This window comes from Falco peregrinus, chromosome 6 (assembly GCF_023634155.1).
Source record: "Falco peregrinus isolate bFalPer1 chromosome 6, bFalPer1.pri, whole genome shotgun sequence".
Taxonomy (NCBI): Eukaryota; Metazoa; Chordata; class Aves; order Falconiformes; family Falconidae; genus Falco; species Falco peregrinus.
The window spans coordinates 36,111,136-36,127,305 of record NC_073726.1 but is presented as its reverse complement, the minus strand read 5'-3'; the positions used below and the strand labels follow the sequence as shown (position 1 = coordinate 36,127,305).

The following is a 16,170-nucleotide window of genomic DNA, read 5'->3' as shown; positions in this document are numbered from 1 at the left end:
CCATAACCAAGCTTAGAGGGAATATGTGCTACCCCTCTGGTCAACAACTTTGAACTAAAGTATTATATGGAAGTTACAGAGCAAAGATGGGTTTATTAAATGCTGTGCTACACTTGCAGAGACAAGGTGATATCTTTAATTATATCTGCTGATTTTCACAGGGAAAGGAAACCCATTTCTGGGCATGACATACCTCCTTTGGGTTTGGCATCTCTACCTCAGCACCAGGGGAGAGATGCTCTGGGGGCTCCCAGCAAAGCCATGTCTTTGTCATGAGGGGTTTTCCCCCAGGGATGTGGACACTTTCCCTTTTCTGTTTCCAGGCTGAACAACAAGTCTTCAGACTCTGGGAACAGGCAGGTCATCTGTACAAAAGTAGCAAGAAGAAGTCAAGACTGCAGTTTCGATACATGCTGACCTTGCTGTGCAAAACCAGCGGTTACGTTACTACCTTTCAGGTGTCCCGATACTTGTTTATTTATCTTCCCAAGGAAAGGGATTGTTTGCTGTGGATGTACAGCCTTCTCTCTTCTCTTCTTTTTGCTGTTTGGCTGTTAAATACACCTTTCTCCCTTCCCCCTGCCATCACCCCTTTGTTTTCTCTGCCCAGCCCCGCTAGCCTCTGCTGCTCCTGCCATTCCCACGGCAGCTCCATGGCTCCTTTCCAGGCTCCAGCTCTCCTTGCCTCTGCTGTTGATAAGAGTTACTGTTTTAGAGGCAGAATCCAGAGTTTCCAACTAAAGTTATCCGCTCCTTTGCCCTGTATCTATCGTTCCCAGGTGGCTGAAGTATTTTCCTACTGCTGTGCACTGCTGTTTCACAGGCAGGTGATAACCACCCACAGGCTCATTCTCCTGAAGGCCATGTAGTGTGTCTGGTTTCTGAATGCCTGGTCATCTCCATCGTGGTGCAGCACCACACTGGGGCTCTGCCCCGCTGGCATAGCCCAGCTCTGGCTCCCCTCACCTCACAGCACAGCCACCGCGATTATCTCAGGGCTCAGAAGTAACTGTGACAGGCCCCATAAACCTGACGGCTCACTAGCAGTGTCTTTGCTCGCTTGGTGACACTCTCTATCTGCCCTTGGCAAGACAAGAATCTCTGGGCGCATATTTCTGACTCAAAAACATGTCGGGCAGTTCTCTTGTATTAATCACCATGTAAGCCTTGGAGCTAAAGCCAAAGGTTTTTGTACCAGGACAGCAGGACAGACCCAGCTCTTGATGATCCCTGAGGGTCACCAGCACCCTGGTAACAAGCCCAGCCCCGAGCAGGAGGTTGCAGCGAGCTGCCCAGCCCCACAGCTGTGTCCCACTGGCCAAACAGAACTTCTGCAGTCCTGGCTGCTGCTCTGGGTATTTTCTACAAGCAGATTTTGTTCCTTATCCATCAGGCTTCATTGCAGGATCGCTTAGGAGTTGTCCCAGGGATGTCCCCAAACATTCTGAAGACTCAGATGTTAGAGGACAGCTGCTCTGCCCAGCTGGCCAGCTCCTTCAGAGGCTCACTGGGTGGTGGTGGCCATTCTGCTCTGTCTGAGAATTCGTTTCTTCAGGAGGTGGAGGATAACCCTTTTCTAAACTGATGTCATCATGTGAGGCCAACAAACAGCCTGGAAGAAGTGAAATCCAGCCTCTGCAGGCTAACCTGTTAATTAATCACTAATGACTTTGTTATGTTTAAGTCATCTGATTAATTCTGAATCTTACTCCCTCTATGTCCTAATTTTTCTGCAGTGTTTTGTTTTGGACCTTACCTATGGTTTTCAGCCTGGCACGGATCACCTGGAAACAAACACAAACATGTCTATTCTTCAGGTTTTAGCTGGGCGACTTCCTAGACCCTCACTCACATTGCCCACCATGCCAGTTCCTGGCTGCTGAGATGGGACTCGAAAACCCAGCTTGCAAGCCTGCCCACCTCATGCCTCCCTACCCCACTTTTCAAGGGGAGAACAAAAACCTGGGGATGAGCCCAGTTGCCTCACTCACAAGGAGCAGCATGTGGGGCCATGAGGACCCCCGTAAGCCCCTGTGGTTACCTCTGTGCATCTCCTGCAGAGCTGCAGGGCTGCTGAGGCTGCAGCATTCCTGCTGCAGAGGACATCTGGCTGCCCGGCCCCCACCCCTCGGGCTGTTCTCACCACCGACTTCCAAGTCCACTATAACCCATGTGATGCTGGTGCGTTCTTGCTGGTCAAGGGTGTTTTCCTCTGACTAGATGGTCCTTCTGAGGTTGTGAAGGCCAGCTCAGCTGCATGGGCGCCCCTCTGGCATCAGCCCTGGGCCTGGGGTCTCGTGCAGTGTGTTGTGAGGGTGCAGTACGGCTGGCTTTCGCTCCTTGCTTTGGAAGCTATTATTTGTCATGGGTTGCAGTCTCAGTGCCAAAAAGCAGAGGTAAAAGGAGTTATCTTGTAAAGGAAAATAGAAAACACTTTGGTTTTCAATAACCCCTCTTCAGGTATTTCCTTCTGCTGTAATAGCTGCATCTCAGTGGGACCCTCTGCTGCCAGTACATCCTCCGAGTTGTTTTCCAGAGCACTGTCCACAGCTGCTGGGAGCTCCAGTGATGGACTGCAGGGAAGGGCTCCTCAACTGGGCACAGCTGAGCCCAAATGGGTCGGCAGATGCAGAGGAAGAGCTGGCCCTGACAGGAGAGGGAGGGAACCATACGAACACAAAGAAATGGCATTATATGCTGCCAGAGTTGATCTTGATAAGTTTCCATGAGCTGTTATAGGCAGATAACCAGGATGCTGCCATCCAGGAGCGTGCCATCTATCTGCTTGCAGTGCTGTCTGCCTTTATTAGTTTTTCTCATTCACTCTTGGGGTCCAGCAGTGTTTATCAGCACTGGACAGTTAATTCAGGATAAGATAAAGAGCAGCTGAAAGCACAGCCGTTCTTCCAGAATAACCACACAGATTAAATAACCAAGTAGGAGCAAGGCTGAGATTTGTCCCATCATTTTTTGGCACCAAGAGTCAATACCGAGAAACTATACCATGGAGGGTCTCTGAGCTCTCCCACGCATCGGGTCACCCTCCAGGAGTGCTTCCCCCTCTGCTAGACTGAAGAAGGGCATTTAATGTCTTAAGTGTGGTGCTAATAGTAATTTAATGACTTATTTAGGAGGGACCCAGTCATGACTTGATGCATTGTCTGAAGAGACCCTGTGAGCAGTTGAGAGTGAATTGCTGTATGCTTTCTGCCATGTAGGAATTGCACAGGGACTTTTGTGGTAGCTAAGAATAACAATAATGTTCATCTGAACCCGAACCTCATCTTGAGGCTTCATTAAAGGCTTCTGTAAATCTTTGGCTGTTTTCCAAAAGGGAAACTTTTTAAAATTACTAAGTTGTAAGAGTTACAGTCAAACCTATAATGAGTGTTTGGTATCCATCACTGCTACCTTTGGTATAGATGTTTTCCAAAATATCTAAGGTTAAGTCAAAAGGGTATCTTGCTCTCCCCAGTCACACTTTTTTTTCTTTAACTGAATCCAGTTTTCTAGTTTGTTTGCTTGCCCCTTATTTTTGAACTCTTTGATTAGTATCTGCTTTTAAAAAAAATACTTAAAATTCAACAACACTTGTAAACTGAGAGCTACAAGGATTGAATACAGACTACATACGACCTCCTTGCCACTTAGCACTCTGTTATTCACAGATGATGATAAGGTAAATATGAGGGGAGTAGTAGTTTACCTCCTATGAAAGGGTGTTTCTGTTTGGGTGCTGTCATTTATATGGCATAGGCTGGTGAGTTTGTGCCCATAAAGCTAATATTATTGTATTCAATTTATGGTCTCCACATGTGCCTGATTATGTGTCTGGAGGATTTTGGTTGAGCAGATTCCACGTGTTCCACTATTGAATACACCTGGGTTTCTTTTGATCATTTTTTATGTTGCTGAGTTTCAGATTTTACATAGCTGAGCTGCTCATAATCAGTCTTCTTTTGTTCCTTACTACCAAAATAAAGAGAGATGTGTGGTGCTGGCCTTGGGGACCTGCAGGCTGGCACTGCGCAGAGGAACCTTAAGACAGCAGTTTTGGGGCAGGACCTCCAGATGCAAATGTGGGTGCAGTCAAATCAGGGATCGGATGTAGCCTGGCTGTCTGGCTCCACTAACTCCTTAAGGATGGATAAAACCCTGTAGATTTGTAGGCATCTCCATTAATTAACTTCTCCATGAAGGAAAAAGAGTTTCTTCTTGTTTCCCCTACAGGGAATGTTTTCTTAGTGGTGCATTCTAATCAGGATGAAGCTGTTGGGGGAGGGACAGCACAGTCATTGCACAGGTATCTGTTCCCTTGTGCCACTGCATTAGGAAAGCTTAATTCCCAGGGCCCAGCTGGATGAGCCTGGGTTGCCAGGATTTTAGGCTGTGAGGTTTGTCACTCCCAGGAACATCGGGTAGTGTTGATGAAGCAACATGGGATGGGAGTGTTTATTGTGAGTGAGGACAAATATGAGTCAAGACTACATATATTTTCCTAGAGAAAGTTCTGTTTCCTTCCTTTGCAGATAGTTTTCCAGCAGACTGCGTCTCTGGCTGTAGACGGGGAAGCAGCAGTGAAGTACAAATGCCATGAGACTGATTTAATAACTGTTAAACTGCAGGGAAAGCAGAAAGAGCCAGAGCTGAGGAAAACCTGCCATCAGATTTCCCAACCAACTTCCCAGACTTGGAAGAGGCAGACGGACACCTGATCTTTCAGACATGTGGCATGGCTGAATTTCCAAACTTCTTAAGATGCCTCCATCGTCCTATTCTCCTCCTCTCTCTGTTTCCCTTTGGAAATGCATAAATCTGTCACAGACACAACTGTGACTGTGCGTTAGATGCTGTTGGCAGAGGCATGGAGGTTCGGATCTTCAGGGGAGGCTCCCCAGAGTGTTCCTGTAGGAGCATACTTAAGTCTACTGAGGAGCTGGTGTTTGGAGTACCAAGTCACAGATTATTGCTGAAGTAGCCTCTGCTGGGAAGAAGCTGAGTTGGGAGCCTCTGGCACCCCAGGGCCAAATTGGAGTTCTCCTGGGGGTAGGTTTTGTGCAGACCCCTGCGTGCCGGTGCAGCTGAGCTAGCCTGGGCCACCAGCAGTGAAGCACTGAGGACAGGGACTGGCTCTCCATCCAGACCTAAACCACAGCCAGGGCTTCATCAGGAGCCTCCCTACACCCCATGGACACACCAGCACTTAAATCTAGAAGGGAAGCTTTAATTGCACTTTAACTCATTGCACAGTGTTTGGTGCCATTTCAGGTAGGTATGAATAGCTGCTGCCTGGTATTTTTGCTGGAGTGCTTTTTTCAATCCACAGTGTGATATCGTATCTGTCATGGCTGTTTGTGATGATGACAACCCCTGCAAGACCTAAAGTACCATCGTTTTTTGGTTTGTTTTTTTCCTTTTCATTTGAATGAACCTGTTAACCTGTAAACACTGCAAGTGGAAAGCCCTCAGCCGCCACAAGTGCTGGTGATAGACGGGGCAAATGAAAGCAGTGAATGAAATGGCCCACTTCATCATTTTCTAACACTGTTGCAAATGAAACACCTTTATTGTCTCCATGGCAGATTCTTTCCGCTTATCATGAATTGATGATGACGAGTTGATTTATATTCTGTTCCTCTTCTGTTCCTCCTGTTCACAGGCCAGATGATGTGATGCTGAAGCGCACCCATGATGAGACTGTCCTCTTGCACTGCTTCCTCTGGCCTCTGGTTACGTTCCTGGTTGGAGTCCTCATCGTGGTCCTGACCATCTGTGCCAAGAGCTTGGCTGTCAGGGCAGAGGCAATAAAAAAGAAGAAGCATTTATAAATGGCAAGGCTGCTGGTGGAAAAGGAAAACCTGCAAGAAGGTCTCAAGTGGGGCAACCTGACACACCTGCAGGTCTGTGGGGCACCCAGCTGCACCTCCTTCCAGCGTCTCATCTGATGGTGGAGTTGCTCTTGCCTCAGGATTATTCTTGGGAGACTGCCCCATGAAATGTCAGCTAGTTGCTTCTTCTGCTATGGCAGTAAATAAGTATATTCTACCAAAAAAAAAATAATTCTACACTGCACCAAATATGCTGTGTGCTGTTAGTCCTGAACAGCAGCTACCCAGGTCCTAGTGGTATTGAGAGACAGTTTATAAAAACCCCTGATGATGCTCATTTCATCTCCACAAAATTATCTTTACTATTGTTTAATATTAAATATTTAAAATATTTACTTTACGATATATGGTATTTGCAAAATAATAAAGTTTGGTTGCTTGGGGTTTTTTTTAACCTTTTAATTCTTTTTTTAAAAACAGCTTTAAGACAAAAATAATACTGCCGATTTTGGGTTTTTTCCACTGTGTAGAACTTAATTTTAAAATTCAGACTTTAACTTCTGTCTGGGTGAAATCTTTCCTCACCACCTGTTTATTGTGAAGGAATGTAGAAATCTCTCAGAAATACTTCTCCAAAAAATGAAACAGTTATCGGAAAAGGTGATTAAATATTGGATCTAATTTTATTGCCTGGGTGGTATTCAGTCTCTACAGTTTTTCTTGTGTCCTTTCCAGTACTCTCTTCAAAATGCTCTCAGGCTGTAAGGAGCAGGGATTTGGAGTGCTTTTACAGCAATATGTTTTACCAGCAATTTCCCCAAATAGTGGTGTGTCTGAGCACTTGCTGAGGGGAGCCTGTGAGCCGTGGTGTGACATGTCACCAGACTCCGGGGATGGCTGAAGAAGGACATCAACTCTGTAGGGCTGTGGGTGTTTGCTGCTGAACTGCTCACCAAAGTCGTGCCAGGTCCATGCAGGGCTTCAAGGGGATGCTGCAGAAAATGCAAGGCAGGCTCGGCGTGGCATCTTGCTGGATCGCCTTTCTGTGCTTGTCGCAGTTCCTCGTTGTGTAAGGTGGGAGTACTGGTCGTAGTCCACTTGCTCAGTGCAGAGATTTCTGTATTTCTGGCAGTTTCCCCAAGCACATCCATTGCATGCTGTAGCCAGGGGCTGAGACCAGAGCAGCTTCGTGGCACTCATCCTCACCCCTGCAGAGCTGGGCACCCCTGGGACCCGCTGTGCGGCTTTGCAGGGTTGGCATACAGCAGAGAAGAAAAGCTGTGTGGCTCAGTCAGGAAAGTGAGTCTCTCAGCATGTGATTACTGGCAAAGCATTTTAATCTACATTAACAGTTCTACAGCTCTAACCATACTGTTCATTGTACTAATCTCTGATACTCTTAGCGTTATGTTTAAATACCTTGTATTTTGTTGTGCTTTTAACACATAGGAGATGTATTTCCTGAGGATGAGAAAAGTGCTAGATCTGAAAGCCTGAAAGCTTTGTTGGCACAAGGCACAGTAACAAACCTGCTTGTATTGCCCAGCGTCTCTCTCAGATTAATTGCATTGTGTGTTTAAGAATTGATTTCCATAAGGCTTCTTACTTTGTAAACTTCTACGCGTCATTGTGCCCAGTGATGAGGGCAGCAGGGCATCATTCTTCACTCCCCTGCTTACTTGCTATATGAATTTTGGAGAGTCCTCTGGTCCCAATCCACGCTGGAATAGCTGTTCCTTTGAAGAAAGTTAAGGAAATCTGTTTCTGAAGGCAGGAACTTGATGCTTCTTGGCTAGTTGCTCTGTATGAAAAATCTAATTGGGTGTTGGTTGCATATGTTCAAGCACGTCCACTTCTGTGGATGAAAAATGCTACTTGTATGAAAGATTTCCAGTTCTCTCTGTTAAACATCATGCCTTTGGAGGTGCCTGTTGTTAGGCTCGTACAGATACCTTCTGCTGGCTCAGCCTCTGAAAAGCTACCTGGATATACCTGATGAAGAGAGGTGGTGAGCTCTCAGCCCATCATCTGAAAGCCTGCCAACTTGTGGAAGTGCTGTCCTGCAAAGGACACGGGTTTTCATTTCACTCGTGTCTCACTGCTGTGCTCTTGCTTGCATCCTCTGCGATTCTCTTGCCTTGGCAACCCACAGAAACGTTGCACACGTGCACACGTGTATTTTTTTATATGTATATAATACTTCTTTACACTCTGCAAATCCCAGAAAGCTGCCTTTGTGGGGTGGTTTGGTTATCTGGGTGAGGTGGTGGCAAATTCTCCTCCTCCATTTCCCCTTGGTAACTTCTTACAAGCAAGAGGAATAACCCCGATTTTCTACATATACACACCCATTGTTTTCCCAAGGGAGAAGGATATACATGATGACACAGATTCAGCATGGATTTTTAAGACAGTAGCTTGGGGCTTTCAAATCCAGATTAACAAAATCCCCTCTAGCTTTGCTCCAGAAGCTTTTGTGACTGACTTGTACAGCTGGCTCTCCGAGCAAAAGGCAAGAAGCGTATTGAATGGATGCAGCTCACTTGATAGGCAATCACATCCTTAAATCTGTTAGAAATGCCATTTGCAAAGGCCTCTGGAAATAAGTAATGGTTACAAAGATGATATTAAATAATTTTGCAGAGAGATTAACATCCCAAGTTAAACGCCCAAGTTGGCATGCAAAGACAGGCAGCAAATATCTCCTGGGCATGGTAGTATGTGATGCTAAGGGGGGAAAAAATAATCCTAAAATTCACTCTTCTGTCCCAGCCTGCACCTCGTTGATTTAGAAATGTCTTTCTAATCCTCATACTTGATTGTGGAAGATGGGGATTTCCTTCCAGCGGATTATTCACTGATTTCCCCCTTGGCTTTGTGGATTTCCAGTTTTTAAGGCATAGTCTCTGAAGTGTATTTGCAGCCAGAGTGGCTGCTTTTTCCAGAGCCATCTGCAGAGTCGACTTTTGCATTTTATTCAATATTTATATGCTATTGCTTTGAGGAATTTTGTTCCATCATGCTGTCTGCTGCTTTGCTTCAGCAAGATCTGCCTTCTCTTTCATGTAGTGCAATTAAATCATTTTGTTTATACAGTATCTTTCTCTGTTAGCTTCTTAGGCTTCTTTTTTGTTGCACTTTTCCTGCTTTGTGTGTTTCTGTGTTGCCAGTAACAGGCAAGATTTCACGATGTATTAGAAAATTTAGCTACTGAAGAAGAAGCTTAGTTCAATGCTTGGAGAGGATGAGGGATGTCATGGGGGTATCCAGGGGCATTTGTAAAGATCATTATCTGTCATTTCTGCTATAAACGTAGTCCTTTGCCAAGGGTCCAGCAGAGTCTGCTGGATTTGAGGGGCTGTTATAACCTGGGCTCTTCGGTAGCTGCCGCAGGATGCAAGCTAGGAAGCACGGTGGAAAGGTAGCACAGATCTCTGTTTCCAAACTTGCACTTCCAGATGTGTTTTGAGGGATTTGTCCTAGATCACAGCAAAGGTATCTGTGAGGCACTAGAGTGCAGAGCTCTCCATGTATGTGCCGCCTCAGCTCAGCCTGCTGCTGCCTGCCCCAGCCCTGGTGCTGCTGCCCACAGGACTTCCCTGGCTGCTCTTGGCCTCCAGGAACCCTCTGCTCCTGAGCCAGGGCTGCGGTGTCTTCTCCCCAGGAGCAGGGATGCCTACAGACAGCCGTCAGGCACCTCAGCTCATTTCACGCACTATATAAAAGGATCTGTTGAGCGTGTGTTGTCCCGTCAGAGTCCAGCTGGGAAATGTGAAAACGGAAACATTGGTTAATGTTTAAATCATAGACACATTGCAGGGATTAAGTAACCTTGAGGAAGTGGCTAATGCAGTTTGCTATGTATTCAGGCCTTACTTGACAAATTAAAACTGTTTTAAATTGGGCAGTCAACACCTGTGTGGGTCTGGTACAGCGGCGGGACAGTGTGGATTGCCTGTTAACAGAAGAAACATGCAATGTAAGCATGTTTGCTCAGCATTGCAAATACGGGAGCTTCCTGCTGAATCTGTGCTTCTGCAAACTTTAGCCTATGTGACCAAAAATATCTTAAAGCCAAGAATAAACACGCAGAAAAGGAGACACCTAGAACAGCATTTAATAAGAAAAGAAAAAAAACTGAGGCCATGGCTTATATTTAGACAAACAGATGAAAGGAAGCACAGCAGAATTCTTAATTATGAAGCATGTTGTATTATGCAAATATTTTCTTGCAATCCCTGACAGAAATCCTACAGCTGAAGTTACCAAAAAATCCACTTATTTCTGTGTGTGACCTCTTCAAGAATCTAAAGCTGCTTTTTTTTTTTTTCTCTTAGCATGGAGCAGCTGCTATTCCTCCATTAACTTTCAGTCAGAACCCAACCCCTTCTCTTTCTGGCATCTTAAGAGGTTGCTACACCGACGTGTCAAGCTAACAATCCTTGCTGCAGAAAGCATGAGCGGGAAAACCTCGAAGGGAGTATGTGTGCAATTAATCATACTGCCTTGTCAGGTCACAGACCTACTAAATGAATCAATCCCAAAGTTTGATATTTGAGAGGCTGTGCAATTTTCTTTCTGGTTTGATATGCTAGCGTGAATGCCTCCATTACTTGCACTGCGTTTAATTCACAGCTCTTTGGTGGTCTAATGGTTTTAAGCCTCATGAGTCAAGAAATCACTTTGCATGCATTGGATGCACGGCTGGAGATGCAATAAGAAGACAGTGAGTAGCCCATTAAAATAGATAGCCCTAATTTGGATGTAAAATTTTATTATAAAGTACATTGACATAGCTGTAAAATAACATACTCACCTACAATATACAGTTTCCAAACAGCACATACAGCAATCAGCCTGAGGTAACTCTCACAGAAATGCAGTAAAAGTTACTTAAATCACATTTGGTATTGCATTAAAAAAAGAAATCTGCCTGTAATTTAATGAGCTATTGCAGTGTCAAACTTTACCTTCAATAACATAACCTTTTCATAACTTTACAGCTAACATAAGATTTATCTCTTTATTTGCATGCCAGTTGCCATTCACTAAAAGCAGTTGTACAAAATCAACTACTAAGCTCTTTCATGTAACTGTTCAGCAAGTGACAGGAACTGGTGGTTTCTGGACAAAATACTTCAACTGTTTGGACCCCATACAGCAGGATCAATTCAAAAATTGATGCAAGCAGCTAACATTTTGTTTCAAAACCCCCGAAGAGCCAATTTCCATTTCAGGCCATTTCCATTCCCTCACTGTGGGATTAGGACAAATCCAGATTTTAGATAAGGAGTAATTTTTGACCATACCTATCAGAGCACATGCCAATATTGAAGTCTGTGTCTTTTCAATACACACACACGGCTGCATTTCAGTTCGATGTATTTCAGCGCAAGAATGCAACTTCAATGCATTTCAATACAAGAAATGCAGGACCCTACACCGAAGGTTTGTGGGGCTGCAACCTGGATTGCCCCTTTCCATCCTTACATCCTTACAGCAATCTGGTCCTGCTCATGGTACCCACAGGCAAGGGGGGAGAGCGGCCGCCCCCTCTCCGCTGTTGTGCCTGCCAAGGCTGGAGGCAGCATTATCTCCAGGATGTAATATTTGGCATTTTCTGGGGGCCTGGATATTGGGAACCCTGTCAGGGTGTGGGGCTGTGGCGCAAGAGCACAACCCGGGTATGTCAAGGAGCGTGCTCCTACCTAAGGGCAAATGCAAAACGCTGGAAGGGACGTGGGTTTGGCAAGTGAGATCTTTTGTGAAATTAAAAGGACTGAACTATCTTTTCCTGCACTATTGCTCTGAAGAATAATGTTTCAGATGATTAAAAACTAACCGTGAAATTGACTGGAAGTCTGTTTTTAGGCAGGGGGAGACGAGTTTGGAAGGACTGAATATACAGCAGTCAGTACATCTAAATGGCAAGTAGCCTAGATCCTATTTTTTTTCTAAAATGTAATGAAAAATGTGTCTGATACCATAGAAAAAGAAATAATATGGAAATTCTGGAGTTAGCTAACATCTCTTGCTCTTGATGGATTAATTTTCATTCCTAATTGAAAATACAGAGTGTATGCTATGAATCTACATGTATCTGGACAAGTGAATTCCAGGCAGTAAATGATTCTGGTGCATTAAAAGCAAATAGTGTCCTGTGAACTTTGCTGCTTTTTTTTACAGCCAAACTGGAGACTAATGGAGACATATACGGGAAGCAATACACTGTAGAGAGCATTTTAAATAATGCCTCAAGATCTTATTGAAAAAATAATTTAGATCAGGCTGGCAACAAGCAAGGGGAGATTGAAAATGGGCTGCAGAACTGTCAACACAAAGCAATAATGAACAGTGAGATACTGAGCACAGGTGTGGGGTGAGGTGTCTCGGAAGCTTTATTTGTAATATGAAATGGCAAGGTACAGGGCAAATTAATTGAATTTTTTTAAAATATGCCAGATCAGGAGGTTTGTGAGCTCCGGTTTGATGGGCAGGTGGTTCAAAATCTGAGGTACTAAAAATATTAGCAGAAAAATAAAATGTCTTTTCTATTCCTGAAAAATACAAGGTAATAAATGAGGACAGGAGGGACAGAGCAAATATAATGTTTAGTGGGAGGAGACGCCTTGCCAAGCAAAAACATGACTGTAGAGCCTTCGGATAGTTGCCTGACAGCACGCTGGTGTGATTGCTGCTAGATAACCCCGACACTGATGACATTTAGCTGGTGTTTCAGACTGAAACTGTTGCCTTTTTTCTGGTAGCTCTCACTCAGTGACTTCTTAGGGGAATATGGGGTTACCATGTTGGTTTTTTCAACCTGTTTCAACCTATTTTTTTAACCTGTTTTTCTCAGAGCAATGTGTATTTCCCATTCTTTTTATGGTAAAATGATTGGGACGTTTAAGGTAGTGTTGCATGGTATTTTTGCAGTTCAGGCAGTTTCTGCTACCTGAGCCTGCGTGTTGGGCACAGCATGGAGGGGGGTGGAGCTGAAGCTGGCAGAACCTGGCAGCAGCAGGGGTCTGCTGGCTTCAGGTTCTGTCACTGCAGCATCAGGACCTTCACACTGATTTTTCTTTCCGAAAAGCAACACTTTTCTGCTGCAAATTCCTGCATGGCTGCAGAATCCTTGCCTAAACTCTTTCCCAGAGGAAGGAGTTTGCACAAGTGGATGCAGCAAGCAGAACATCATTGAGGCTGAACATCTCAAAATTTGCTGGAGTCAATGTCAACAGGTTTTGGGTTAGGTTGCTTTTTCCTCCAGCGATATTTTGGGCATAAATGACATAGTCATGCACACAAGTTACTTGACAGTAACCTGTTTTCCTTGCATACAGGACATCCATGTGCACCTAAGGAGTTCTCAGTTTGAAAGGTGATCAAATTTAAAGGTTTAGGCAAAACTCCACATTTCAAGTCAGTTTTTAATGACCTACTGTTTAAATTATGTCTTGACCTGTCTTGAGACTTTGTGGTAATTTATTTTTTTTTGGTCCCTAATATCTCTACAGATTTACAGCCCATTTTGTAACAATAGAGCAGCTAATGTATGGCTGCATAGTGGAAGCTCATTGCAGTGTTAACTGTGCCTCCAAGATGGATTGGGAGTTGTTCCTTCCTTCCACCCTGCTACTGGAGTGACGCACATATTCTTTGATTTCACTCTGTTGCTTCCTTCTTAAGCACCCTTTCTCCAGGCACACAAATACATATGTATTGTGCAGTAAAGGTTTACCAAACTCATCATTATTCTGTATTCATGCACACTGAGCTGTCTCTCTCAATAATTAGCTTTATAATGATCAAAGACATTCTGTACCAACTTGCATTCCTCCTAGTTTTTTTGTTTCTCTATCACTCCTGTCTAATGCTTCTTATGTTGCATTTTCAAGGTTGGTTTTATTGATAGCCAAAATAAAAAGGCAAAACAAAAGTGAAAAGCCAAACTGATTAATTCTATATTTATTTTGCAAATACATATTAAAATTAACTTTTTTGTTGTGTTTGATGTACATTCTGTGCTTTGCTAAATAACCTTGAAGACTGTGTTGCCAAGTCAAGCATTGCTATTAGTATTACTCATTATGTAGCCCAAAAGTGCTCTGATAATTTGGCCCTCTCCATTTAAACGCTACCTATTATCCCCTATGAAATCTCAGAAAAACCCCACGTAATAAGTTCTGCAGTCTCTCTGACAATGAAGGATTTGCTTCCCCTTTCAAGAGAGTAGATTTCTGGCAAATGTGCGGTATTAAAATCTGCTCCGTCCTTGGGTGAGGAAGAAGAGGTCTGGCAGCACAGTTATTTTTCATAGCATATTTCAAACAGGGCTTTTAATTGGACTGTAGGTCTCCTTGCATCCCCGGGAAATGGGCATTTCTTTTACAGGCAGCTGAACTGCTGCCTGCAGAGGTTAGGTGTTACGCAGAAGGTTGGGCAGTGAAACAGAGACAGGTATGAAGTGCAGGGATCCTAGTTCCTCAGTCTCTACCCCAGCTACTAGTGCAGTTTCTTGTCCTTTGCTGAAAACGTCTCCAGGAAGATGCAGATTTTGTGCTGGGATTTAGCATTTCTGCACATCAGTGGCTCCACTGAATTCTAACAATGCTCTGGGGATGCCAGTTCTGCAGGCCAGGACGTGCGATTGCAAGTGATGGTGCTTGCTTCTGCTTCCACAGCAAGCGCAGGACAAGAGTCTGGCGATGAAGTGGTGGTTCACTAGGCTAGCAGGGGATGGTACTCACACGCCCGAGGGAAGGGAGACTGCTTTTCCTCCCCTTCCTCCCTGTCCCCATTGCTTTATTCCTTACTGTTCCTCTACACAATGCCCTCACAGTTTGAACTAATTTTCTTTGAAGTGCAGGCACTGCATAACTCATACTTTTGCCTGCTATCCCTTCCCTAAACATCTGCCATTATTTATCCAGATGGTTTAAACTCTTTATGATCAATTTATTAGTCTCTGTGAGAATTACCTCCAGCTTTGTGTGGAAATATACGCAGTGGAGGAAACAGCTGCCAGCCGTAGGGCTCCCTTAGCTCCTCTTGTGATGGTTTTCATTACAAGGTGAACTCCAGCGCCGTTTCAGAGGGTGGGGTTTGATGACCGTGCCACTTTCCTGGAAAAAGGCTGCTAGCAGCCCCATCCAACAAGCTAGCACAATCTCCTTTACTATCTAATTTTTGAGTGAAGACATTTTTAATGCTGATCCAGAGGCAGATGCCGTTGGCAAACCCCTTTCCTCAGCTACAGTGGCAGAAAAGCTCTCCTTCTCCTTTCCCGCTGGGCATGCAGCAGCTGGGAGGCCGCAGTGGGCTCCCACCATGTGGTGCTTCTCCAGCAGGCTTGGGGACATGGCATTCATGCTGCCAGCAGCTGTGGCACCTGGTCCTCGCCCAGCCCTGCCCTGTCAAGTTCACGTTGTGTTCTTAACTGTAAGGAGGACTGTGGGAGAATGGGCTTAGAGCCCCACATAGATTAATTAATGTTCTGTTCTTTTTTTGTGTCATTCTGCCTTATTTTTCAGATTAGTGTTAGGCTAAACTGCCTCAAGATCGCGTCTTGCCCAAATCCCACATTTCCTACTGCTGACGTTTATCAGGAACTATGGTTAGGTCACACCAGCTTACGTGGCAAATTAGACCAGCCACAATGTTCAGGAAAAAGCTTGATTTTAATACTTAATTATGAATATCAAGTTGAAGGCTAGAGGGCCATTCATTTTTTCTGGTTAAAGGCCATTGCACAAGCAGCCTTTTGAAGTCCAATTACTTCAAGGCCCATATACCACTCAAATCTGCCTATGTCTCTGCCGTAAGGTTTAAAAAGCACCACTGTTTTCTATAGCATCTTGCATGCCATCTGTTTTCCAAATCACTTTCCCCAGCTGCATAATTTAATTACTGAGATAAGAGCCAGAGGGGGGAGGATATGGAGATGTAGGTAAGGGAAATTTGTTTGTGAAGCCTCTGCACCCAATTATCCCTTTCAGTGTGCTGGTACTAGAAGATATAAAGTAGCATTTCAGGAGCAAATGGGACCTGGCCACATTAACAAGACCCTCAGCTTCCCCATCTTCCTGGAGGAGATCCATGAAGAGAACAAAGTCGCACCACGCTGGGCTTTCATGCACTTGGCATAACACAGGGCGTGGACCAATATCCATCCTCCTCCTGCTGTCCAGAGCTTTTCTTTCTTATTCGCTGGTTCCCTCTTCTTTGAGGCTGGTTCCCAGCCATCGATCATACTTACATCTATGGAAAAGTCAGTGCTAGACTCACTTTTTTTCAAACGCATTGTTCTTCACAGGGGCAGGTGGCCAGCTGGGGACTGAGC

At 44.7% G+C, this 16,170-nt stretch overlaps 1 protein-coding gene across 2 annotated transcripts in view; it reads left to right on the top strand.

The window, feature by feature from the left end:
• KCNMB4 (potassium calcium-activated channel subfamily M regulatory beta subunit 4) overlaps positions 1–13,837 on the top strand; it is a 28,501-nt gene extending 14,664 nt beyond the window's left edge. The window contains exons 3-4 of one of the 2 annotated variants that reach the window (XR_008747692.1): positions 5,660–5,900; positions 10,166–13,837. Coding sequence is in view for 1 of the 2 variants with exons in the window: in XM_055807377.1 (XP_055663352.1) it covers positions 5,660–5,828 (169 nt within the window). In the remaining variant the exon portion in view is untranslated. The other variant, XM_055807377.1, reaches the window with a different exon arrangement.
• Positions 13,838–16,170: the final 2,333 nt, after the last annotated feature.